Source organism: Vigna unguiculata, chromosome 9 (genome assembly GCF_037176805.1).
Source record: "Vigna unguiculata cultivar grain cowpea cultivar isolate G323 ecotype 2 chromosome 9, ASM3717680v1, whole genome shotgun sequence".
Taxonomy (NCBI): Eukaryota; Viridiplantae; Streptophyta; class Magnoliopsida; order Fabales; family Fabaceae; genus Vigna; species Vigna unguiculata.
The window spans coordinates 43,277,438-43,303,261 of NC_140800.1; the positions used below are offsets into that span (position 1 = coordinate 43,277,438).

General features: G+C 29.3%; 3 protein-coding genes and 1 long non-coding RNA gene across 9 annotated transcripts; 1 reads left to right on the plus strand and 3 right to left on the minus strand.

Moving 5' to 3' along the window:
- Positions 1-3,484: 3,484 nt before the first annotated feature.
- LOC114164444 (uncharacterized) lies at positions 3,485-4,888 on the minus strand. Of its 2 annotated transcripts, XM_028049119.2 has the most exons (4): positions 4,244-4,887; positions 4,045-4,125; positions 3,861-3,930; positions 3,485-3,756 (listed from the first exon to the last, which is right to left on the minus strand). In XM_028049119.2, the coding sequence occupies exons 1-4, from the start codon at positions 4,616-4,618 to the stop codon at positions 3,731-3,733; spliced, it is 552 nt and encodes a 183-aa protein (XP_027904920.1). In that variant the 5' UTR covers positions 4,619-4,887; the 3' UTR covers positions 3,485-3,730. The 2 variants fall into 2 exon arrangements, with proteins under 2 accessions (XP_027904920.1, XP_027904919.1); XM_028049118.2 differs by having other exon boundaries at positions 3,485-3,930; positions 4,244-4,888.
- Positions 4,889-9,903: 5,015 nt separating this feature from the next.
- LOC114162992 (heptahelical transmembrane protein 4-like) lies at positions 9,904-12,841 on the minus strand. Of its 5 annotated transcripts, none has more exons than XM_085666167.1 (4): positions 12,707-12,841; positions 11,562-11,872; positions 10,933-11,224; positions 9,904-10,809 (listed from the first exon to the last, which is right to left on the minus strand). In XM_085666167.1, the coding sequence occupies exons 1-4, from the start codon at positions 12,824-12,826 to the stop codon at positions 10,159-10,161; spliced, it is 1,374 nt and encodes a 457-aa protein (XP_085522293.1). In that variant the 5' UTR covers positions 12,827-12,841; the 3' UTR covers positions 9,904-10,158. The 5 variants fall into 5 exon arrangements, with proteins under 5 accessions (XP_085522293.1, XP_027902828.1, XP_027902827.1 ...); XM_028047027.2 differs by having other exon boundaries at positions 11,562-11,832; positions 12,669-12,809; XM_028047026.2 differs by lacking the exon at positions 12,707-12,841 and adding an exon at positions 12,513-12,662 and having other exon boundaries at positions 11,562-11,832.
- A 50-nt stretch (positions 12,842-12,891) lies between these two features.
- On the minus strand, positions 12,892-16,950 carry LOC114163725 (putative nucleobase-ascorbate transporter 10). The gene is made up of 14 exons (XM_028048019.2): positions 16,786-16,950; positions 16,486-16,583; positions 16,215-16,391; positions 16,025-16,125; positions 15,835-15,910; positions 15,613-15,672; positions 15,300-15,484; positions 15,065-15,164; positions 14,815-14,901; positions 14,657-14,715; positions 14,217-14,308; positions 13,830-13,907; positions 13,606-13,748; positions 12,892-13,464 (listed from the first exon to the last, which is right to left on the minus strand). Exons 1-14 carry the CDS (start codon positions 16,940-16,942, stop codon positions 13,246-13,248), a joined length of 1,632 nt encoding a protein of 543 aa, XP_027903820.2. The 5' UTR covers positions 16,943-16,950; the 3' UTR covers positions 12,892-13,245.
- A 5,778-nt stretch (positions 16,951-22,728) lies between these two features.
- On the plus strand, positions 22,729-24,335 carry LOC114164687 (uncharacterized). The gene is made up of 3 exons (XR_014984307.1): positions 22,729-22,903; positions 22,994-23,111; positions 24,121-24,335. It is a non-coding gene; the product is annotated as an uncharacterized LOC114164687 (long non-coding RNA).
- The last annotated feature ends 1,489 nt before the right edge of the window (positions 24,336-25,824 follow it).

The following is a 25,824-nucleotide window of genomic DNA, read 5'->3' on the forward strand; positions in this document are numbered from 1 at the left end:
TGTATGATAATATAATTTTGGAAAGTAATAAAAATATTGAAATAAGTACATTGTAGAAATTAATAAAAATCTTTAAAATGTGTTTGATAATGATAAGAAGGTAACTTAATTTTTTAAAACTTTAAATAACTATCGCATGAAAATACAGGTTTTAAAAGTGACGGAAATATTTCAATGTAATACTTCGTACAAGTTAGACAAGTATGTCGAAATAAACAATTTTAAAACAGGTTGTAATAATAGATGTTGAAGTAATAAAAAAATGATAAAATGAAAAAAAAGGTTTATAAAATACTTTTGTAAGATAACCTAATTTTCATAATAATACAAAAATCAAACTTAGTAAAATTAGGGTTAACATAAATCTTAACTTTTCTTTATTATATTTTGCATACTTAACCAGCTCCATAATATTTATATCTACAATCAGTAGTATCAAATCTTTAACCACTTTTCCTTTTTTTTTTTACTCTTTAATTAATTTTACATCAGTTTTAAATCAGTTTAACACGTAAAATCAAACACACACTTATCACGATCCACGCCACAAACACCATATTTATCCCCACCCTCGTAATGTAATCCTACATTTGACAAACTTTTCCGTGTGATGAAAAACTACTTAGAAATTATATCTTGCAATTTTATTCAACAATCAATTATACAAAACATAAGTAAGATAACCTTAAATGCAACCAAAACAAACATCAACAATGTTAACCAGAAATACAAATAAAACAAGCAGTAATAACCTGAAAACTCCAAATTCTTAAAAAAAAATAAAAAAAAAAACAGTGGATGACTTTATTTTTGCAACTTGAGTATTCTACTACTACTGTTTACATTTCAAATAAGAGAGAGGCTTTCTCACAAGAATTATAGCGTGAAACTGTGGGAGACATGGATAGAGTATAACTGTTTGTAAAATGTTTTGTTTTTTTTTTACAATCTTATCGAAAATTAAATTTAGGTCAAAAAAGACATTCACACTTACAATTCTCAAACAATATTATTTAAAAAAAATAAGATATTATTTATTATTATCGCACAATTAAAATTTTATTCTCTTTTACATTTAAAAGCTAAATTATAGGGACCAGCCTTTCATAAAATGTAAAAATTATGCACTCTTGATCAAAAACTAAAAAAAATTAAAAATCAAATCATCTATATCAATATATAAGAGATATCATTTTTTTATTCATATTTTGTTTTTTTTATTTTTATCTTTAATTATTATTTTAAAAGTTAATTATTTTATAAATAATTATTTTAACCGTTATTTTAAAAATATTTTCTTAATTGTTATTTTAAAAACTTCTTCTATTTTTAATTGTTATTTAAAAAAAATTGTATATATATTTTATTTTTTTAATTTTATATTTAACAATTATTTTAAAAATTAATTTTTTATTCTTTATTTATCTTAACTTAAATCTTTATAAAAATTAAAGATGCCAACACACTAATAACACTAGTTAAATAGTAAATGGATACTTAATGAGACGGACAACATATTAAAGAAATATACGACTAATTAATGTTAACATCGTTAACCGTATAAAATTATTATAAAAAAAAATTAATATCTCAATAACCTTATATAGTTTGTTTGATCTTGAGTGCTAAACAATATCGTCTTAAAAATCTGTTCCGTTAGCCATATGTTACTGTCGAGTATTTATAGAAAAATACTTGCAGATTTTTGTATATGGCTAGATATTTATGAATATTTGTAAATATATATATATATATATATATATAAAATTTTAAATAAAATTATTTAAACTAAATATTTAAATATAAAATTAAATAAAAATAATTTAAAAGTAAAATTAAAATCAAATTATTTATAAAAATATTAGTACAAGGAGTTGTACAAAATTATAAATTTAAAAAATTAATCTTTTTAAAGTTGCTTTAATTTTATAGGCTTTAATAAAAAAATAAAAATATATGAAGATAAACTTTAAATAATTCTTCAATAATTATTTTTCTCCGTAATGACTTTATTTTGATGATTTGATGATTTGATTTAAGAAAAAAAAATCACTAATAATTATTATTCAAAAAAATATAAAAAAAAAAGAATAATTACGAGTAGATAATGGATATTTGTGAATGAAAAATGATATTTTGATTACTAAATTTTAACAATTTTTTCTTATAATATAATGTGTCATTTTTTAAGTGATTTTAAAATATTAAAAAAAAAAAATAAGAACCATTTAGAAGATGTTAGTAAGATTATAAGAAGGTTGTGAAAATTCAGTAATAAAAAATTATTTTACTTTGTGAATTGATATCATAATACTTGTATATGACCTGTTAGAAAACAGGTAATTAAATATCTGTATTTATCATATATATTTATTATGTGTCATGGATTTTATATGTGAATATACGTAATTACGACCTTTATTTTGCCTTCCGAAGTTGAAGGAACGAAAAAGAGAGGCAATTTATTTAATTAATGTTTGTAGAGTAGTGGTTGGTTAGGAAGATGGTAGATAGAAATATAGAAGGTGAAAATAGTAGGTCGAAAATGTACTTTAAAGCGTTTTGTTGCGTTATGCGTGTATTAGAGTGTTTTGTTGTTTTCATTGATTCTACATTGTTTAAATTGGTGTGGATAAGGGCGAAAAGCAAGAAAGGCGCAATAATTGGTTAACTGTAAGTGGGTAACGCCAATTTAGAATGGGCAATGAGAAGAGGGATGAGTAGTGAAAGCAGGGGTGTTGTCTGTTTCCCAACATCTGAGTTCTTTTCCGATAGATCCATGCTTTGGTTTGAGTCTTGGAATAAAAGATTGTGCTGGATATTCTATGAAAAACAAATTCAATAATTGTACCACCCAGTGTTGTTGTATATGGATCACAGTTTATGTGGGTAGCTATCAGGTGGTGGTGGGGGTGCCTACTTTCGCACCTTGACTGTTGGTTGCATTTGGATACTTGTCTATTTTTGGTTTCAACCAGCTTAGGTTACCATATTAACCCACCCAAACTGTTTCAGAGCTAGCCTGGCACTAGCTCAACTTAATCAACTGGGTCCTTCTGCTGCTAACCCCTTTCCTTGGTACAAATCCTTTGACTGTGTATTTGAGTCATGTGTACAAACTTCATTTTTAACCACATTCATTTTTTCATTTTCAAATTATGTGATTCACGTGAAATCATCCATTTTCAAATTATTACTGCATTTGTGGGACATGATACTAAATCTGCTTATATTTCAGTTTTCTTTGTTTATTTACGATGCGTCTGAATCTTAAATTAATTGATACCGACAAAAAAGATACTTGAGTTTGTTTCAAAGCATGATAAAAGATGATGGTGTTTTAATGTAATTTTGGATGATCCAAATTGGTTAGTTTTCTGCTACTTCATGTTTGAATTTAGCAACGTAATGCTTGTCTTCTGGAGAGCAGAGAAATATGTATAAAAAAAGTGTGAGCATATTCATCAGATGACAGCAGAGAAAATGGAATCAGAAACCTCTTAGAGTTTCTTATATTCTTTTATGTTGTTCCAAACTGCATTGGCAGTGGTAACACAGCACCCACTAAAAAGAACAGTAAAATTACAAAAAACAGTAACATTACAACATAAGAGACATTCCTTTTTCTTCTTTTGAAAAAAAGGAGTTCTATTTGTCATTGAACAGCATCTACTTTGATATCCCCGGGTCTTTCTTTCCACAGTAGAAGCAAAAGCCACAGGTAAAATTGTCATTTCTTTCCTTCATTGAAACCATCTAACATCAGGAGAAAAATGATGAAACAAATTACTACGAGGCACGTGCCAGCTTATAGGAAGGACACAAACATTAACAACATAATGTCCAAAAAAATGGATCACCTGGTTCCTCTGAAGTTTGTTTTCCAGAACGCTCAAAGAAACTGAAGTGTTTCTGGAATTTAGATTTTCTCTGCAGTGATTCACAAGTTCGGCTCTCAAAATTAACAAAATGTGAAACCAACCCGGAATAAGCAGAATGTGTTAGAAAAAAAATATAAATGATCAAACTTTCGATTCGATGTACCTTTACTTTTGTTCCCGAGAAGCATGGAGGGAATTCCACACCATTCTCCACTGCTCCATTCCCTGAGAAACTGACTTTCTTCTATTCAAATATAAAAAATAAAATAATAAAAAAATCCCATTAACATTACACACAAAATAGTTATGCCATAAAATTACATCACAATTATAACAACAATTACATTTGCCTTGTTACTTGCCTTAACACAGGTAAGAACAGGGGAACTGGCAGTGTCGTCGAGGGTTGAAGGATGTTGATTGTTACCATATTCTTTGACCTTCTTCTTCTTCTTCTTTTCTGATTCTTTGGTGTGGTGAGAAGAAGAAGAATACCAATTTACACAATTGTGTTGATCATCATCTTCATGGTAATGAGGAGGACCAGACGAAGCATCAGAGATCATGGATAAATCTTCTTCTTCCTCCTCCCCCTCCTCCATTGTAGCCCCCTTTCCTTCATAGTGTACTATCCCACCTCTCCTCTGGAAATAGCTTTGAGAGAGAGAGGATTGGTCCAGGTAATGTGTCCAACCAGATTCATCAGCACTATTGTATTGCGAACTTGATATATCCATTTAACTCCTCTTTCTTGGAGCGATTGGCCCTTTAATGTGGTGATCAGGTGAAAGAGTGCAGAGTGGTAGATAAAGGATCTGTTTTCTGTGTTTCTTTGCTCTGGTTTTTGTGGTTCTCAAGGTGGTTGTTCTCAGTTTAAGTAGAAGAGGAGGAACACTAGAGGGTGGAGAAAAAAATAATTCATGGACAAACAAAAAGAGAGAGAGAAAGAGAAACAAACGAATCACACAAGAATTCTAAACTGCTTGTCCCTTTGCTCACTCCTTTCGCCTTCTTATTTTATCTTTATGCGAATGAATCAACACTGCCAGTTGGCTTTGTGTGCGTGTGTGTACTAAAGTGTCCATCAGTGTAGACTGTAGAACGCGAGAGAGAGAGAGAGAGAGAGAGAGAGAGAGAGAGAGAGAGAGAGAGAGATCGTGGCAGCATTACCAATTACCATGCTCCAGACATAGTAAGTGATGTCCTTTCAAGTTAAAAAAGTTAATTTTAATTTGGTGTAGTCACTGCTAATGATGCTTTAATGATTAGTGTTTTGTTCCCGTTAATCGTTTTTCAATGTGCGTGTTTTGCAACCACCAACAAACTAATTTCTTGAGGTCTATCTCTATTTTCTTGAGGTTTTCACTGAACAGGCATTTGTCACAATCAGCAACCACGCACTCGTGCAGCACATAGCTTAGTAAATGAATTTGTGGTGTGGCTCTATTATCTCATTTAAGGGTTGTTTTGGCTTGTTCCACTTTTTTAGTTGATATGTAAGTAGAGGATTAAACACCACTCTTGGAGTTAGACAGAGTGATGTTTCATAAAGAGGAAGCAGTGGTAAGCACCGACTTGAGTGTGATGCCAACAACAAAAAGCAATTATGGTTACCGAAAAAAAAGACTGCTGCTTTGCTTATTTACGTGGAATATTCCTTTGAATGCTTAAATACCCTGCAGGCATCAACACGGAAAAGATTTTACCCGACAGACACATGAGTCACATTTTCACGTTCTCTTGGACTTTCTTTTTCAAATGCCAAGAGTAACAAACGCTTAATTGGCTTAATAAATATGCATCTGCGGCGTCAAGTTAAATGCAGAAAGTGAAAAAGGACACAGTAGAAAATATATGAAGCATCATGATGAGGATCCAAAAGATGGGGGTACTGTACATTAAGATATACCCCGCATGTGTACAACTTGCTTTTTGAGACAAAAACTTACCCTTCCCAAATGGTAGAAAATCCATATGGTACTTACAACACATGAAGGGCCCAGCGTAATAGGGTAGCTCTTACTCTATGTGTGATTTTGTACACGGAAATAATGTCATATTTGAGGAACACTGTGCTTCGGATCTGACACTTTGGCACATATATGCCTAGCTTGCCACATTGGATCATTCCATACCTCACACTTTTTATTTTATTAAATTTAAGAGATGCCTCTACAAAAAAAATTAAAATTACAACAAACGTGGTACAAAAATGTTATTTTAATTTCAACATAATAGTTTACATTAAAAGCAAAACTTATAAAGATATTCTCAAAATGATGTGATGAAGACAAAACTTAATTGAAATAAAAAATATATAATAAGAGTTCTTGAAAATGCTCTTATGCCATGTATGTACGGATAACAGTAAAAAGTGAGAAGAACCAATTCGTGATTGACGTTGGAAACGTGGCAGTGACAATAAATTTTGCTTTTCTATATTTGTTTTGGACTTATTTGTGAATAATCAATTGAGTGTAGTCACCAAGTGGCCCTTCCTCAACGCAAGAAGCTAGTGATGAATGGGAATCTCTATTCATTTATTCAAGAAAATATTTAGTCTGTGTGGACAATGAAGTGTGACTTTATGCAAAGATGTCCCTCTTTTAATAGATTATGTCCTTTTGCACTTCTGTGATGCATATCCTTCTCTGTTAAGCACCGGGATTATCAAACTAAAATACACACACCACAACTCAAGTAGTCAACTAAAGGCTAAACCGTATTAAAATAAACAACAGCAGCATGCAAATTCACTTTTAGGATTTTGGACTCCAACGTTATACAATCGGAACCAGACAGATAGACATTATTACTTTATATCGAATCCTCTTTTTCAACCTTCCTCTCTTTCGGTTTGGTACGCCGGTAATCCTTTTTTTTTTTTAATTTTAGAATTGTAATTTGTGATTCATTTTACAAGATTCTGACATCGATTTACATTGTTATGAGAAGTATTATGAGTTGTTGAATGTATATATACGCTTTTCTCTCTTCTACATATTCCTGTTTCCATTTGCGCACCTTTATTAAGTTGGCATTTCCAACCGCACGAGCTTTGCTATTATTGTCACTTTTTTAATTGCAAAGTCAAAGATTGCCGATTGCGAAATTAAACTGTTTCAAGATTCCATTCCCTAGCTGCACCAACTTTCTTTACCTTTTACACCCAAAATGAAGATCAGTGTTATAGTGTGTGTCGATGCGTGTCAAATTTTTTTAAAGAAAAAAAAAAAGAAGATGCAGATGATGATGGTTTTGTGAAGAAATGTAGTTAGAGTTTATTTATGAGTTGAAGGGACATTGGTGAATGGCAATGGCATGCGCATCTGCGAAATGTGACAGAAACAAACACTGCTTCTTCGCCCTCTTCAGAGACGAGAATCAAGCCAAAAATGACAAATTCCCAACTACCCTACAACCCTAATCAAGCACGTGATTTTAAGTCTCATGCTTTTCGTTTTATTCGTCCACTCATCACCTCTCTCTCTCACTCTATTTTCATTTATTTTTTATTTATTTATTTTACTTTCCACATTCTCAATCTATATTGTCCTTTTTAGTGCACTCTTATGCTACTATTTTATTTGTTTGTCACCGGTATCTTTCGGTACAAGCTACAAACTCATTATTCATTATTCATGTTACAAGAATCAATATTTCTACCAAAAGCATCGACCCATTCTAAATATGAACTTTAAATGATTACTTCATAAATCAATTTTAGCAGCTCATTGTTATATAAAAATTCAGTTTTATCATTTATTTAAGTCTAAAATATTTAAAAATTGATATAATTAATATCTTTATTTAACTTTCCTTTTTATATTTTATATCAAGTTTCTTATTTTTGTTTATGCTCGATAGGACTTTTCAAAAAAAAAATATTAGTGAAGTAAGTCAAATCATGAAAAAAAAAAAGAAAATGATACCACTTTCGAAATTTTAGACTATTAAAACATATATACAAAATATTTGGAGTACCACAAACACAAAATATATTAAAATAAAAATAAATTGTTATCATTTATATATTAAAAGAAATTAGGGAACCAAAATCTTCTGTAACAAATTCTATCCAGCTTATAATTCAAAATCTTAACATAATAAATTTATAAATATTTTTTTGGGTTAAGTATATTTTTGGTCCTTTAACTTTTATAAAATTTTGAAATTAATTCATTTCGAAATCTTAGACCAATTTAGTCCTTCATCTTTCCAAATACATGGATTTAGTCATTTTAATCAAATTTTGTTAAGTTTAGTTGGCATTTCAAACGTGTTTCATAATAGTATTTGACTTAACATTAAAATAAAAAGGTGTCAAACAGTATAAATAACTCAAATATAATTTTGAAATACGTACGAAACATCAAATAAACCTAATAAAATTTGATTAAAATGACTAGATCCATGTATTTTAAAAGATGAATGACTAAATTGATCCAAAGTTTCGAAATAAACTAATTTCAAAATTTATTAAAGGTATTTGACTTTTTTCTTTATTCGATATAAAACATAAAACCATTTATGAATTTCCAACATGTTATAACTCAAATGAACACATTATAAAAGAAGCTTTGATAAGAATTGAAAGAGGACAAAATTGTTAGATGGTTAAACTATTTCAAATATTGAATCTGTGATAAAAAAAAAAAAAAAGAGAGAGAGTGGAATCTAGAGAGCAATGTTTGAAGTTTGAAAGAGGTGAAGATTTGGGAATAGTGGGATGGTAGGCTCAGGGGAAACCAAAGAAAAAATATTCGAAATTGTCTTTTGTGCAATAATGGTTCGAAGTTAGAAGGAGAAGATGAGAAAGAAGAGAGAAGCGGCGATCCAAATACAACTGACCATGTTTTCCGGAGGATACAGGCGTGTGATTTAGATAGGGATGCTATTTCTTACTATTTTATCCACACACTTCAATGCGCACCATGTGATCAACCTCCAATTCCCTACATATTATTGTACTTCCCATCTTTTCAATCAAATTATCATAATTCAATGCTGCCAGTTAACAACTTATTAAACATTTTTAACTGTTCTATCATTTTCTTACCTTCTAAATGCTAATCATTCATGTTACAATGTCAAATAAAGTCCATTATTTTGCATCAATTTGTAACTGTTCTTTGGAAACCTTACAAGGTTGTTGTTGCATCTAAGTGTTTAACAATTGTGGAGTGGATATATTACTACCATCCCTTTTAGGTTTAAATGTACAAATTAGTATATTTTAACTTAATACTGTCAAAGTAAGTTTCATTCTATTCCTTGGAAAATAACTTACATCAAAATGTAGAATAAATTAGTCTTTCTACATTTGAGGTATGTGATTGTTTCATTTTCTTTCCTCTGTTAAAACATATAATTTACTCTATTCAACTTATTATTACTAAAATTTATTCATTCGTTTGTATTATTTTAACCAGAAATATAATGAAAACATTTGTAAGATATATATTTAATATTTATTTTTTGAATAATTATATAAATGATAACTGTAAAGTTATAAAATGTTGTCATCTACATACTATGTTACTTTTTTAATGTTTAGGTTTTACTTGATAATGAATTTTCTAACTTAAATAGACTTACCGATTAAAAATAAAACTGATCAAATAGATTTATTTAAAAGCATCTGCTTTCAATGTTATGTTTATTAAATTTAAAAAAATATGTTGCATTCAATGTAGTATTATTAAAATTACTGTGAATTGTATTTACTGAATATAATAAAAATATCAATGTATTTAAATATTCATAAAATTATATACTAATGATAAAATCAATTAAATACTACCCTAATACTTATGGTCATTTTATTTTAGTTATTTGTATTATTTTTAAATACATTTTTTCGGAATAATAATTTAAATATATAATTCAATTTAAATTAATTCAGAAGAGTTTTTAAAATAACTATGAAAGGTGAAAAATAAAAGATAAATCTATTTATCTATCTATATAAATATATAAATATAAAAAAATATATTGACTGAATAAAATAAATTTTATGAACTTTTTTTAACTATAATAATTATAAATTTTAATATATGTGATATTATTGATGGAGAAGAGTGTGTATGTTTTAGGAAAAAAGAAATTATGAAAGTTAAAGGAATTTTGATAGAAAGTTTTGAATGTATGTGTTAAGAAAGGAAGGATTTATAGGGAAAAGGAGAATGAATGTTAGAAGGGAATGTAGTTTTGCTCTAGTTATATTCATGGCCACATAAAGAAAGACAAAAGGTTCACTATATGTATATATATGTACCTAACAACCTTGAGAATCTCTCCATCTTAGGTAGATTAATCCATCAACATAGTGTGTGTATGCCCCTGCCACAACCAACACATGAAACAGTTGGTGACTGTGTCCTGCAATATCAAATTTCCCAGGCATCCACCTCTCTGGTATCCTTGCCACATAGATTACTGCTCCCAAAGCATAAAGAACTCCCATCAGTATCTCGTACCCTGTTGTTTGCAATGCCTCAGGTTGATGCTTGTGCAGTATGAGTTTATGGATAATGGGTGCCACTCCTGAAAATCCCATCAAAAAGAAGATGGTGGCACGGTACTTCCTGAACTCAGACTTTTGAAAAAATGGGAGAAGAGAGAAGATCATAGAGGCTATCCCCATCAGTGTTATTAAGCCTAAGTAGAGGTAGCAGGAAAAAGGATTGCACATGAATGTGTAATACACAGGAGGGTAAAATGAAGTTGCAATCAGTGCAGAAATCCCGGCATAGTCAATTCTCAGCATGATGTAGGAAAGGCGCTGTGAATGGCAAGCAAGGAGGTGGCATGTGCTGCTCGCCAGCAAGCAGAACATGGCCCCACCTAAGAACGCATAGAATGGCCACCTCGTAATCGGTTGTACCACTAAGGGGGATACCATGTTCATGTCACCTTTCACACCATTCTGAAACAAAGTATAATTCTCATATATAAACCAACATCAATGTTTTAAATGCATCAGATTAAGAATAGATGAACAGAATCTTAATCTTAAAGGACACTCCAACCAAGAGGAAGAGGAACTTACAAGGGAAAACTGCTCAGGCAAGCATTTTCTGAGAAGTTCCACTACGGTCCAACCTGATACTGAGGAGAAGTCTAAAGAATAAAGGGATGTACTCAAGTCGTTTAACTTGAGAGTCTCATGCATGTTGGGCAGTGAAGGCAGGCATTTCAAGAGCTCTAAACGAATCTTGTTCAGATCAGCTTTCCCGATCAGTTCAGACAGATGTTGAACGGAATTGAAATCCGCAACCATTGGAGATTTTGAAGCTGTGTATATGGTGAGAAACAGAAAAAGGAAGAACCCTATCAAATGCCTGAAACAATGTCACTAGCGTTACGTGAAGGATTGTAATTTGGACTAGTTAACTACGCACCTTTAATGTTGTTTCTTAAAAGTGACATACTTAAAGCACATGTATCTAGAGATCATCTTCAAGATGTACCTCAGAGCAACAAATAGGACATGTTTTGAAAGAAGCTAAACTATGAGTAACAAATATAAAATAGAAGAAGTAGCACCAAGTTAATTCACACTCTTGCAATTTAAAACTAAAAAACGCACTTCAAATGGGAAAAAATACAACATAAAAGGCACCAGGTTTAGCAGATATATAATGAAAGGTATCTGTACTTGAAAGTCAAAGTACTTACGTCCAGACATTAAGTGTTTCATTATGAATTGAGAAAATGCTAAGGAAGATCTGTTTCAGTGGCCACTCTGATCTATAATAACCCAATATGAATTCATTGTCCCTCATATAGGCTGGAAGTGAATTGTATTCTACAAGCTGATATTTTAATTTTCTCCATAGTCTTACTCCCTTCCGTAATTTTGAACTTGTTCTTTCATCTTCGCCATCAAGTAATTCATTAAATTTTTCGGGTGCAGCAATAAAGCCATCAGATGCACCACGTATCATCTCTGCAATGTGGACATAAAGGAACACTTTCAAATCAAGAAACTAGATTGGTTAAGTCGGTTTAACAAGAAAAGAAAACCCAAAAGGCAAATTATCAACACCCATCAAGAAATTATTCACCTTCAAAAGTGAATCAAGACAACAGAATAGTCTCTAATCAAAAGGGATGGGGGAGAAAAGAAGGCCCAAAAGAAAAACTGCAGAAGCAGACAACAGAGGATGAAACAATGAGAACAAGGTACATGGTCATGCTACAAGGTTCCGTAGAATCAGTGAATTAACTGTGCTCCTGAGATCTTTGAGGAAACTGATCTTCCACGCAGATTTCAAGAAGAAACAGTAAGCAGCCTTAATAAACAAAATAAAATTAATAACGTAAATTTTACACTCAAACATGAAAAGGATTAAGGTTGTCAAGTTTTTTTTTGGAGAATTTGAGTCTAAAAGCAGCATTGGAACCTTGTAAATGAGTTTTGGTCAACAAGAAAATCGAAGCCTGTGCTTCTATTCATTCCTAAATTTAAATATCAAATTCAAAATCACCAAAATTTCCACCTTACAATTCAAGTTCAAACACCTGAACGTAATCGGATATTGTCGCCATTTCATCTATTTGGGAAAAACATCTGACATAGGTGCATTGATTTAAAATTCATTAGTAAAAAGAAAAAAAACCACAGACCTCTTTGGACAATATACATATGTGTTGGTCCTTTAGACATTGCTGATATTGATCACAGTTCTCCCATGTAATTAAAATAAATTTACAACGCAGACAGTGGCACAGTGCATCCAATGTAAACGCAGAGTGTGAAAATTGTATGAAAATTTGACTTGCCTGAAATTTTCAGCGGACAGAAGTATCCAGATGAATACTGATATGCCCGGGAAAGGGAAGAGACAATACTGTAAGAAAGATGATAAGGTGGTACCGGAAGATGGTATCCCAGTCCCGGCAAAGGACATTACGCCATTCCAACGTATTAAGAATGACATTGCATAAACCTCAGTGTGACACCTAATACCTATTTCTTAGTTTCGCCATGTTGCAACCTCAAATTGAGACAACTCAGAACGTTTATTTGCCATTCATGGCTTGTGTGATCCCATATATTCTCTGGCAGAAAAGGTCAATCCTTTTTCTCTCTCTTGGAATCGTCTATTCGGATTTCTATCTACCCTATTTTTAATTTTCTATGATCTAAAATCAGCACGTCCCTCTGATCCATACAACGTGACCACTTTCTTTTCTTCTTTGATTAAATTTCTTCTCTTCAACAAGTACAATACCAACTCAAGGAAATAATATAGTAAATAAATTATTCCCATTATCAACAACATTATTCCAATTCAAACAACGCTATTGGAAACTAGAGACAAAATGTTTTGAAAAAAAAAAGAAGTAATGAATTGGCTTAAATAGCGGGAAAGAAGTCGTTGAGTCTGCATGGTAATCTATAGAAATCATCGTTCCGACCATCAGCATTATATACACTGAACTTCTCCCACCACTGCAAACCGCTATCCTTACGGGCTGCATCATTTTCGCATGTGAGTGTGGTGTCCAAAATTAATGCAATCAACGCCGCCACCGTTGCGTGCGACATGAAGATCACGCTAACCATATCATTGAACTGCAAATTCATTGAAATGACACAATCATGTAAATCACTATTAAATTTGATCAGAATCTAGTGCCTTGGAAACTCTAATTTGAACTTAATGCGTCATTGTGAATTAAATTTCAATGATTGGTTTCGGTTCAGGCCTCTCACCCAGCCGTGTTGATGCTTCACGTGAAAAATTTCTATGAAATATTGTGGTATGGAGAGGCCGAGGAAGAATGAAGAGCCCAGCACGAATTTGGTTCTGAAACTGTTGAGGTTACAGAACTGGAGAAAACCAAGACCTGCAGAAGCTGCATATCCCAAATTGCAAACTCTTGTCAAGTTCATGACTAGCAAAGCTCTACAAAGACTGTTGGTTAGAGAGAACTTACAGACATAGCCTAAGAGCACACAGTTTAATGCTGCTATGATTGGCAAAGGTATGGAAGCAAAAAATGCTCCCACTTTTCCTGGTTGAAGGGAAAGTGTGCAATATGAGATATCGTTAATTGAAGACAATAATAACACTGCATAGACAACATCATGAACGACACAACCTAGACACAACTTCAGTTTTGGTCGTGTTTTCTCAAATTAGTATTGAAGTGTCATCTTGGTATTATGCAAATTATTAAAGTAAAACTTCCATTCTGACACGAGAACAATGCCAACCATACTGAAATAATTGTATTCAATTTTTGCCTCATTAGGAAATTCCAGATTTGTCAAGTGAAGATCATTAAGCTTCATAGATTACCAGAGATGTTAGTCTATCATACCAAATATAGAGAAGAATATCATAAAGCCAGCTGATATTTGGATGACCCTTCGGCTTCCCGCTCTAGTGAGTGCCAATAATCCAGCATTCTCCCTGAAACCAGAGCAATGCAAACGCGCAAAGATGAATATGGTTACAGACTCGTAACCACTGAAGTTTTTGGGGGCAGAACCATGCACTAACAGGAACTACGAAGGCAAAGAAAACTCTCTAGTTTTGGGATCTTTACCACCATCATATTTTTCTACTTAAAGAATTGTATAGGGAATGTTTAAAACGAAACATCGTTCCACTCTTTCCTACACACATTTTATAAACAAAAAAGTTTCTTCAAAACAGACAAGAATGTCCTTAAATCGGTTGAGCTTGAAATCATGAATGATAGGTTAAGGCTCATCCATAAATACATTCAAGGGGTTTTGAATGTTGAGATGGACTTACACTGAAGCCGTACATCCAGTTACAGAACCCAAAACGCCACTGAAAAAAGAAGCTACTCCCTGAAACAACAATAAGAAGGACGCAAACAATCAATATTAAGTTCCCCGATTGTGATTTCAGAAAAAAAAAATTACAAAATAAGTGCATGTGGATCTTACCACCCAGCCGGCTCCGCGGCCAATAACATGTGGTGGCACGGGTGTTGCACTTCCATACCTTGCCGCGGCATAAAATGCACCGGTAGACTGCATGTAAACATGAAAAACGTTGAAATTCGAAACAAACATAAGATGGGATCTGGCTGCATGTTTAAGTGTTTATTTAGATTTAGGTAGGCTAGTGAAGTTGCTTTATTGCAAACTATCATAATGATTAAAGCATGGGTATCTCTGTTAAGGGTGTGCATACCTCAAAAAGAGAAACAAAAGAAGCTGCTGTCATAGCCAAAGCTTCTCCAAAGTTGAAGGTCGGAACCCCCCATTGGAATGGCACAAAAGGGAGATATACCCTGTATTAATGCAGACAATTTTATCAACATCTCATTCAAAGACTGAAACTTGGTGGATAAAGCAAACCTTGACTCTGAAAGAATGCAAGTTATTTATGATTAACTGGGAAAACTTAATCTGTCCACAATCTTTACCAAGTAGAAGAACTGACAAGACCAGAACGATCAGTGCGGCAACTATTCCCAGTATCTCCTGGCTTGTTGTTGTATATAGTGCTTGCAGTCAGAATCTGTGCGACTAACCATGCACTTGCAATGGAAAACAACACCGCAAATCTGCCGAAGATAAGCTTGTTGGCGCTAATAAATCTATTAAGATACTGCAAAAAGCATAGAAGATAACGAATACATCATGGACCGAAATTTAAGAATAGAAGTAGTGAATTTTGAATTTAGCTGTGTCATATCTCACACATTTTACTTGACACTAGCAAGATTAACTACTTGCCTGTGAGATGAAAACAAAAACAAACAGTGCTGGAAGCCCCACTTCAACACACTCTGCCAGCTGCAACAGTGATAAGCCAAAATAGAGGGAAAGTCAATCAAAATAATCCTACCAGCAACTTATAGACTTGTAAAAAGCTAAATTGCATAAAACTCGAGAATTAAGATTCAAGTGCTCAACCTATTTGACTGAAACATCTACACCAGAGGAGAAAAATTTTACCATTGGGAATCCAAGATGATAGAGACCGAGGCCAGTGAAAGTTACATAAGAGACAACAGAAAGTGGGCTGAGGAACCTAAAGCAGCACAAGAGAAAGCAATTGATTAGGTAGATATAACACGCTGAAAGTGATTAAAGGATTTTATGAACTCTAACTAGCCAAAAAAACTGTAAGCATGCACTTACTAACCTGACAGCACCCCTCCAAAGGCCCAAGAATCCCACCACTATATGGAAACATGCACTTACAATCAAGGCGCCTTGTATCCCTCTAATTGTATGAGTGAACCTCTGTTCATCAGCAACATAAATTGAACATGGAGAAGTTCTACAATTCACAAGCACTTATACAAACAAGCATAGAAGATAATCTCCTTTACCTCATAAGGATCTGTATATGAACTGTATCTCTTGGCATGGACAATTGACATTGTGGGTATTAGGAAACTGTATGAACCAACAACTACAGTTGGCAATCGCGTTCCAAACCAAGATTGCAGAAGTGTGCTTGCTCCAGAAACAAACAATAGATTCTGTATCACCTTGGCCTTCTCAGCCTACGTTGATTAAGGATTTCAGTGTATAATACCCTTGTAAAATTTGAAAGAGAAAAGAAAAAAAAGATCAAGAAATAAATGGAAAGAAGCTTACGTGACCCCCACCCATTTCAGTAACGATCGTAGTTGGAATCAGAACTGTCACACCAAGAGTCAGAATATAATGCTGGAATCCCAATAACACTGCTTGTTCTGCATGCATGGCAGTAACAAATCCAGATACAAAGTTTAAAGCTCAGGAAGATAAAATTGATGAATATTTTGGTTCGTGAAAATTATAATATTGTGCTTCAGCTTAAATTTTCAGAAGGAAAACTCAATATTCTGAGTAAACACACTGTAGTTGTTTTAGCATAAAAAGAAAGAAAATAAGCTATGAACAGAATATACTGACGCCAAGGAGGAGGACTGTTGATGCAATACTGAACATCAGGTAATTGTTCTTTCACTGGATGAGGAAGAGCTAAAGCCACTTCAGATTGTGTCTTTTTATTACCGCCACTGCCACCGCCACCGCCACCGCAACCACCACTGTCACCGCCCTCAGTCATGTTTGTAAGAGCGGAGAAGGACACTGTGCAAGAGAACTAAGCCAATTATTTAAAGTGATATTTTCTATTTGAATACAATTTCACCTATTAAATTACTACACATAACAGTTATATTGTCTTGATAGCCAAATAATACAAATTATTATGCGATTTCAAGAAATGAAACCGTTATTCAACGTTATATTTTGGTAAGAAATAGTTAATTGTAATAGATTGTATCTAATAAAAAAATAAGAATGTAATCATGAATAACACAAGAAGATTAATCCGAACATTAAGATAACATAACCTTACAGAAATATAAATATTAATTATGTATGATTTCAGTTCTTCTGATGAAGAAAACAAAAATAATTTAATTAATTAGTCAAAATCTGTTCTACTAGTGAATTAGTTAAAATGTACTTAAATTAACTAGACAAAATCTTGCTCTACTAGTGAATTAGTTAAAATATACGTAAATTAACTAGAACATTGCATAACAAAATTATTAGTTTTTTAATTAAAAAAATCTTATTTCATTAAAATAAAATTAATATAATTTTAAAAACATTGTTTTCGATTTTGGTTAAACTTCTATTCAACTGAAAACGATTCCAATGATCAAACCTTTGAATTAAGTCGTTTAAATAGAACACATGAACATACGAAAACAAAAATACGGAGACTTCAAACTCTATTTCTGGACAGTTTTATATAAATAAAGATAGTTTAACCCACTTTTTTTACTCACTTTTTTATCCATTTTTAACTCCTTTCTTCAATCACCATTAAATCATTTATTTTGATTCTTTCAAATGATATGATGTGATGTGATGATCCAATGGAGATCGAAGTAGTGGATTATAAAAGTGGGTCAAAAAAAAATATCAGGTTAAAGTATCATTGTCCTTTTATATAATAGTGTTAAGGCAAATGAAATCATGCTCCAACAAAATTTTAGTCATAACAATTTTTAATTTTGTTTATCTCAAAATTTATTATAATTGACAAATGAGAAATTCAGAAATTATTCCAATTAGTCAAATCATTCTATTTTATTTTTGCAATTATTTCCTGTATCAGGGCCATCAATTTGGCTCGGTCCACACGGTTTGACTCTGGCCCACCTAGATCGGAACAAAAAAAAAATCAAAGACCAAAAAGGCTTCCAATTAAAAAGTTTAGGAGGTCAAATTATCTATAAAAGTTCTCAATTAAAAAAGTTTACGGGGTCAAATAATTAGAGATGGCAAATAAACCCGTCCTCGTGGGTATTGTCCGAACCCGTCCTCGCTTTGATGGAGAATCCCTGCATTGATTGGGTATGGGTATGAGTATGGGGAATCCCCAACTTTTTCAGTTGGGTATGGGGATGTACATATCCCCGCCATAATACCTGTCTCCATCATATCTTCATTCTCATTTAAATTATTAAAATATTCACAATTAATTAAGTAACCCTATATATATATATATATTCTATTTTTATTTCTTTTAATTATTTGGTTTGTCATGAAACTCATTCGCACCTCCAATATATTTTTTATCTTATCATAACCTTTATGTAATTATGTTAAAATGATGTATGTTAATTAAAAAAAAATTATGCCTCATATTTGAATATTTATATTATTTTTTAATATTTTTATTTATTATATATTTTTATTTCACATGAGAATGTTTATACAATATAACAAAAATTATTTACTTATTATTATTATTATTATTATTATTATTATTATTAATTTTTGTTTAATTTGAAGAACTCTTTTGTTTCATTAAAATAATTTTCGTTATTTTTCAACCATTAAGTATATATGTTGGTATTTGAAAAGTTTTCTTAGTTCTCTAAGATATTTTTCATCTTATCATACCTTAATTATATATTTGATTTCCTTTGTGCGGATTTCTTTCGATAGTTTCTCAAATTATTTCTAAAACACACATTTGTTAGTTTTTTAATATTTTTATTTGTTGTTTATTTTCATCATGTAGAAAAATATTTCGATATATTCAATCTAATTATTTTTACTTTATAACTCATTATTAATCATACTGTAATTTTTTCACTTTAAATTATGTTTGAAGTGGTTCAAATTATATATATATATATATATATATATATATAATGATATTTAGGAATAGTATATGATAATTCACTACAAGAAAAACATGAAATAGTGATTGATTTAGTCATTAACCCATATCAGTCACTATTTTTCGTCATTGGTGGTAGTAGTTGATTTATTGTCTGAATCAGTGATTAAATTAGTGACCGATTCAATGATCGAATCGGTACTTGATTTAGTGTCCAATTTAATTACTAATTTATTTGTAATTTAATGACAATTTTTTTTCGTCACTAATGATATTTCTAATTAATTTTAACCGCTTCAAATATAATTTAATAATTAGTTCTCTAAGGTATTTTTCATCTTATCATACTTTAATTATACATTTGATTCCCTTTATACAATTTCTTTCAATAGTCTTTCAAATTATTTTTAAAACACACATTTGTTAGTTTTTTAATATTTTTATTTATTGTTTATTTTCATAAGTAGAATAATATTTTAATATATTCTATCTAATTATTTGTTATTTTATAACTCATTATTAATCATACTGTAATTTTTTCACTTTAATTGTATAAATAACTTTTATTTACTACAATATAAAAATTTAATGTAATTGCTATGAATATTTATTTGTCACTATCCAACATATATTGAAGTTTAAAAAATACAAAATCTATATCAAAATTTTATTATTAAGTTTATTATTTGTTCTTTGTGTCATTTTGATCAAGTTATGTATTATAATTTTTATTAGTGTATAAAAAAGAGATTCATTAGAATTTAAAAAATTGAAGTAAACAAATATTTAAAATATATTTTAATTTGAATATTTTTTTTCCTTTTATATTTTTTTGAAATATTTTTAATTTTATCAACTAAGTTTCATCAATGTTGTAGTTTGCAAATTTAACAAATGTTTTGGTTCTCATAAAATTTTATTTGGTATTCTAATCTAAAATGTATACAATTATAATTTATTTCTAAATATTTGATATGGAAGAACAATCATCCTCCTAATATTGAATATTTGATAATATTAGGTTTTCTTTACCGTAATTTTTTTTCTTTTATAAAAATTAATATTGAAGTAGTTAGAACAGGAGTACGGGTATGAGTACGAGATTATACCCGTTACCCGGTGGGGATGGGATGAGACAAAAGTTTGATACCCGTTGGATTTGGGTATGGGGATGAGGATGAATTTTTTCTGCGGGGATGAATATGGGATAGCGAAACTCGTCCCCACCCCGCCCCGTTGTCATCCTTACAAATAATTCATAAAAATCTTATATGTTAGGGTCAATTTCCTTTTTAAACATGAAAAATATATTATTATTTTTTAAATATATCATTAATATTTTTTGTTTAGGTCAGCTTTGTAGGTTTGGTCTCATTTTGTCATGGGATCGAACCGGACTGTCTCAACCGCTGACATGAACTAAACCATCTTGACTCATCTTGACCATCAGCACATGCCGACCTGGGTCAACTCATCTCGGTCATGGGACCAAACTGGCCTATCTCAAAATAAATAAAAATTAATTATATTTATGAAAATAAAAAAGGTATAATAGCTAAATAAAATTAAGAATAAAAAAGTTAAAATATTAATATATTGTTGAATGAATATAAATTTTTTTATTTTGCTTTATTAAACACAACACAATTATATATGATACCAAATGTAAAGAAAAATATTTTACATATTAACGTATAATATATATAAATATATATATATATATATATATATATATATGTTTTCTTATTTTTTAAGAAGGAAAATAATTTTGAATAAATTTATGTTTTAAAATAAAATAGAGAGTTAAATATTTTTTTATCTCTTAATTCTTAAATTTTTAGTAAAAATTAGAATTAGTCTCTTTTTAAAATTAATATTAATAAATAACACTGAAAAATAAATAATATTAATTCAAAATTTTAAAAATAATTAATTTTAATTTTTTTAAAAAATTAAGAAAAAAATATATTTAATCTTATAATTTATTATAAATGATGCGATATCTTTTAATTTTTTTTTCATAACATATTTTAAGTTGTTTAGGCTTTTTTTTTTAAAATTCACCGTATAGTTTTTATACATCAGTTTATTCCCATGTTTATTATTATTATTATTATTATTATTATTATTATTATTATTATCGTTGTTTTAATAATATTTTTCATGATAAATTATTTTTGTGCTCAAATTTTATAAAAATGAAAAATATTTTGGTTCTCTAATATATGATGATAAAATGAAATTATTAGTTAACTATTTTTTTATATCTTATGTATATAAATAATATTAAATTATAAGTTACTAACGGTTGAAGAATACAAGATGTGAGACATTAATTATTTGTTTTTAATAAACATCAAATTCATTAAATTGATTTTCAGTGACTTTGGACAATGTGTAAAACCCGTTTCCAAATAGAAAATAAAACAAAAACGGCTTCAAGTAATAAGATTAAAACCATTGGTCGGAAAATAAAAATAGGAAAACAAATACGCGTAGAAGCTACGCGTCTTTGTTGATAAAAAATAAAAGTTACAATTAAAAATTAATTATTAAAATAAAAAATATTACTAAAGCTTATGTTAAAGTTATAATATGTGGGTGGTGTAATAAAGAGTATTTGAAATATTTTAAGCTTACCAAATTTCCTACCAATCATAAAATTAATAAAATTGGTTAAATTTATAAAGATAAAAACTATAGAAAAGTATGTGCACGCAAATAATTATAAAAAACCAACATTATTACTTTTATTAAATATTTAGAATCAAACTCATTAAAAAGTATAAATAGATTAAAATATTAAATCGATCTGATATATAAGTATATTTCTTCAACATTGTTTCATGATATGATTATATTTTGCTTACAACATATTTTTAATTATTAAAACATAATAATGACTTTCTATTATAGATTTTAATTATATAATTATCTATTAAATTTATCAATATTTGATCAAATTAAAATAACAAATATAATAATAATAATAATCATAAACAATTATAACATTTTTTTTATTTGACAACTTTTACTATAAAACATTTTACATTTTAAAACAATGTTCTATAATTTTAAAAAATACTTAACAATGGTAAAAAAATAAAATACCAATTGAATCACACACTTTAATTTAATTCAAATTTTATAATAAATTAAAACCCATCTGAAAAAAAACATTAATTTTCTATATTTACCCAAATAACTATTTAATACAAAAAATTAAATAAAATCAAAACACAAAAATCCTTAGTTAGATTTACAGTAAATATTCATTTAAATCCATTACTAAAAAAATAACATGATATTATTTGACTTTATATTATATTATATTTTAATATATATATATATATATATATATTATATCTTTTATATTTTTATAATTTTTAAAGAAACTCATAATATTTATTATTATAATTATATCATCATTAATATTTTATACTATAATATAACTATTAAAATTTCATAAATTCGAATTCCAATCCTCATTACACTCCCAATGTCAAAATTCTGACCTATACAAATGTTTAATGTAATAAATTCATGAGTTATAGAGATCCAAAATATTAATTTCCATTTTCAGTTTTTTCCTGCCAGGACCACAGAAAGTCTGATTTTGAAAAATTTTCCATGTGACGCATGCATATTAAAACAACCAAAGCGTCTTTATGCAGCATTACAAGAAAGTAATTGCATGAAAGCGCGTTTCCATTAATGTGAATTTTAGTTTCATTCTTATCACCGTTCTCTCATCACCAACAAATATATATAGAGACATACAGAGAGAAGAAGATACACATTCACTTCTCCTTCCAAAGGCAATGGCTTACTACGGTCAAAATCCTCCTATGTCGGGGCCTCCTCCTCCTCCTGCTCCCATGGGTTAGTTTCTGATAACTGTTATTTGTTTACTGATTAATGATGAAATTAGTGATGATGATGATGATGAAATTATAAGTGGAATCTGTGTAGGGTATCCTCCACCAGGTTATCAAGGAGCTCCTCCTCCTCAACCTCAAACCTTTGTCACCCAGGCTCCGCCGGCGCAGAAACAAGGATCAGGAGCTGCTACTGGTGCAATGGCGGGATGGTATCTTCTTTCATAACTATACTTTCATTTTGTCGAAGGAGAAACCTTATTTCATACCATTTCAAAATTTTAATAGAGAAAAATTATCTTTTCATACTTAAAAAAAATGAATAGTAGTGAAGAACTATGTTAAATGATAGTAACATATTGTGGTGTGAAAATATTAGTATCCGTTGTTAAAAGATTTTTTTTTTTTTTTGAAAACTCAATACTATCTTGTACAGACAATTTGAAGACTTTGTTGGCGACGGTAAAAAAAAATGACATCTTGATTTTTGATAAACAAGAGTAATTTTATTTAGGGTTGTTTAATGAGAGTTATTTAGTTTTTTTTAATATTGGTCTGAAAAAATATTTATAAATAAGAATATTTTAAAATTGTAAATTATTGAACAATTTCACTCAATTTTCTTACAAGAGTTATTTCAAATTTAAATATTATATTAATGTAACTTTCACGCGGATGAGTTATTTAACATTAAATGAAGTTATTCATAAATTCATAAATGAAGAAGAAAAAAATATACTTATTAAGTAATGGTTTTTCATTGATTTTGTTTGACTTAATTTTTTTATATATGATTATTGATTTCCTACAATATGATTAATTATTGTTCATGAGATTTAATTATTTGATTTGCTACAATTAATTATATTAATTATATGATTAATGATTCTTTATGAGATTTAATTATTTATATTAATTATATGATTAATGATTCTTTATGAGATTTAATTATTTATATTAATTATGTGTATTAATTATGTGTAATACTTGAGTTATATCATATGTATTGCATTTTATATGTATAAATAAGACTTGTCTTCTTAGTAAGATGGCAGAGAAAACTAGTCTTGCATTTCTCATATTTTAATTTTTTTCCTTATCATCGCCTTTAAATTTAATAACATGTTTTTAATAAAATTAATTCATATTAAAACAATGGTTTTATTAGTAGTGAGGATGATTATTCATTAACATTTTTTATTTAATTTTGTTGTGTTGTAGCCTGGGCGCGTTGGGTTGCCTTTGTTGTCTGGAAATGTGCTGCTGCATGGAGTGCTTGGAGGCGTGTTGTTGATCTTCATCAGACGTCCACCAATCGTTCCTCATTTTCTTTTCTTTTTTTCTTTCAGCTTATATGAACTTTAAATTTGGTGTTCTTCTCTCCTTTTAAAGTAGAATTCAGTATAAAAAAAAAAAATTGTGGTTTGCAACTTTAATTTTCTTCTTCACTTTTAATTTGACCCCGCATTTTGCATTAATTACATATGTGGATGGTAATTTCCTGCTTTTAATTTACCAATAGTCATATAATTCAATATATGAAAATAAGTGCTCACATACTGCATTAACTGCAAATGTCAATGATAATTTACATTGCTCTAAGGTCAAACAAATTTTGCATTTGTATTTAAAATGTAACCAAACAAAAAAATTGTATTTCATTCGGATAACTATTTAATAAAATGGTTAAGGATAATTAATATACATTAAATTTTACAAAAATACATAAATAAGTATAATATTAAAAAAAAATTGACCTAATAATAATTAATATAACTTTATTTTCTCTGAAAAATAAAAATGCCCATAAATCTTGTATATGTGTATTTAATATTTTATTTAATGTTCACAAATAAAAATTAAAAATAATTTAATAATAAAATAATTATATTTTAATGTTGTTAAAATATAAATATAATTAAATATAAGAAAGTTTAAATTAATAGAAAAATCAACAAAAAAAATAGTATTAAACATTCAAAAATTAAAAAAAATAACATAAGAAAATATAAATTAACAGAAAAATTAACAAAAAAAATTAGTGTTAAACATATAAAAATGTTACAAAAAAATGATTAAAGTGTCAATTTGAGACTTTGTTGATTTTTTTTTCTTTACAGTAAATATCTTAAAAATTTCAAAGTTTTCATTTTATAACAGTATATTATTGTCTAACAATTTAAAAGAATATTTTTACTTTTATAAAATTTATTATGTATATTTATACTATTTTAATTATTGTATTCAATTATTTCAATTTTTAATGTAAAAATATAATACATTTATTATTTCTTAACTGATGACATTTCCTTAATAAAAACTAGAATTAAACAAAAACACAAGCATTCCTCATTACGTTTAATAATTACATTTAATAATTCTAAACATCCAAAAATTCATTGATTGTCACTAAATTTTTCCCCTTTTCGGTATTTTCCTTATCTGAACAACAGATTCTGATTTGCTACATTTTTCATATGATGCACGCGTATTGAATCAACAACCACAGTGTCTTTATACATTTTTACAAGAAGGTGATTAATTGAAAGCGCGTTACCATTTAAGTGAATTTTGGTTTATTTTATCACCATTCACCGCCAGCAACAAATATATATATATATATATATATATATATATATATATATATATATATTAAATTATATGTTAGATAGAAATGAATTGTAAATAAGATACACATTGAAAATACTGACCTTTTTTAACAAAATAAAAACAAAAACAATTATTATAAAGTTATATTCCTATATTACATGAATATTTATATGTAATATTATGAATTAACATGTTTTATATTCTTAACTTCTTATATTATAAGTAAATTCATCATGTAATTATCATATAGTCTATTGTAAAATTTTGACTTTTCATATGTTTTCACTATTTTAAATTATTTTCCAATTTATCTAC

Excerpts from the sequence above, each read along its gene's own strand:
- LOC114164444 (XM_028049118.2), bottom strand. The coding sequence starts at position 4,618 with ATGGATATATCAAGTTCGCAATACAATAGTGCTGATGAATCTGGTTGG. Across the intron at positions 4,126-4,243 it reads CTGTTCTTACCTGTGTTAAG|AAGAAAGTCAGTTTCTCAGG; the intron begins GCAAGTAACAAG and ends ATATTTGAATAG. Across the intron at positions 3,931-4,044 it reads TCTCGGGAACAAAAGTAAAG|AGAAAATCTAAATTCCAGAA; the intron begins GTACATCGAATC and ends GAATCACTGCAG.
- LOC114162992 (XM_085666167.1), bottom strand. The coding sequence starts at position 12,826 with ATGTCATTCTTAATACGTTGGAATGGCGTAATGTCCTTTGCCGGGACT. Across the intron at positions 11,873-12,706 it reads TCCCTTTCCCGGGCATATCA|TTTCTTGATTTGAAAGTGTT; the intron begins GTATTCATCTGG and ends TAACCAATCTAG. Across the intron at positions 11,225-11,561 it reads GAAACACTTAATGTCTGGAC|GCATTTGATAGGGTTCTTCC; the intron begins GTAAGTACTTTG and ends ACATTGTTTCAG.
- LOC114163725 (XM_028048019.2), bottom strand. The coding sequence starts at position 16,942 with ATGACTGAGGGCGGTGACAGTGGTGGTTGCGGTGGCGGTGGCGGTGGC. Across the intron at positions 15,673-15,834 it reads ATCATCTTGGATTCCCAATG|CTGGCAGAGTGTGTTGAAGT; the intron begins GTAAAATTTTTC and ends TCACTGTTGCAG. Across the intron at positions 13,749-13,829 it reads TGTGCTCTTAGGCTATGTCT|CTTCTGCAGGTCTTGGTTTT; the intron begins GTAAGTTCTCTC and ends TGGGATATGCAG.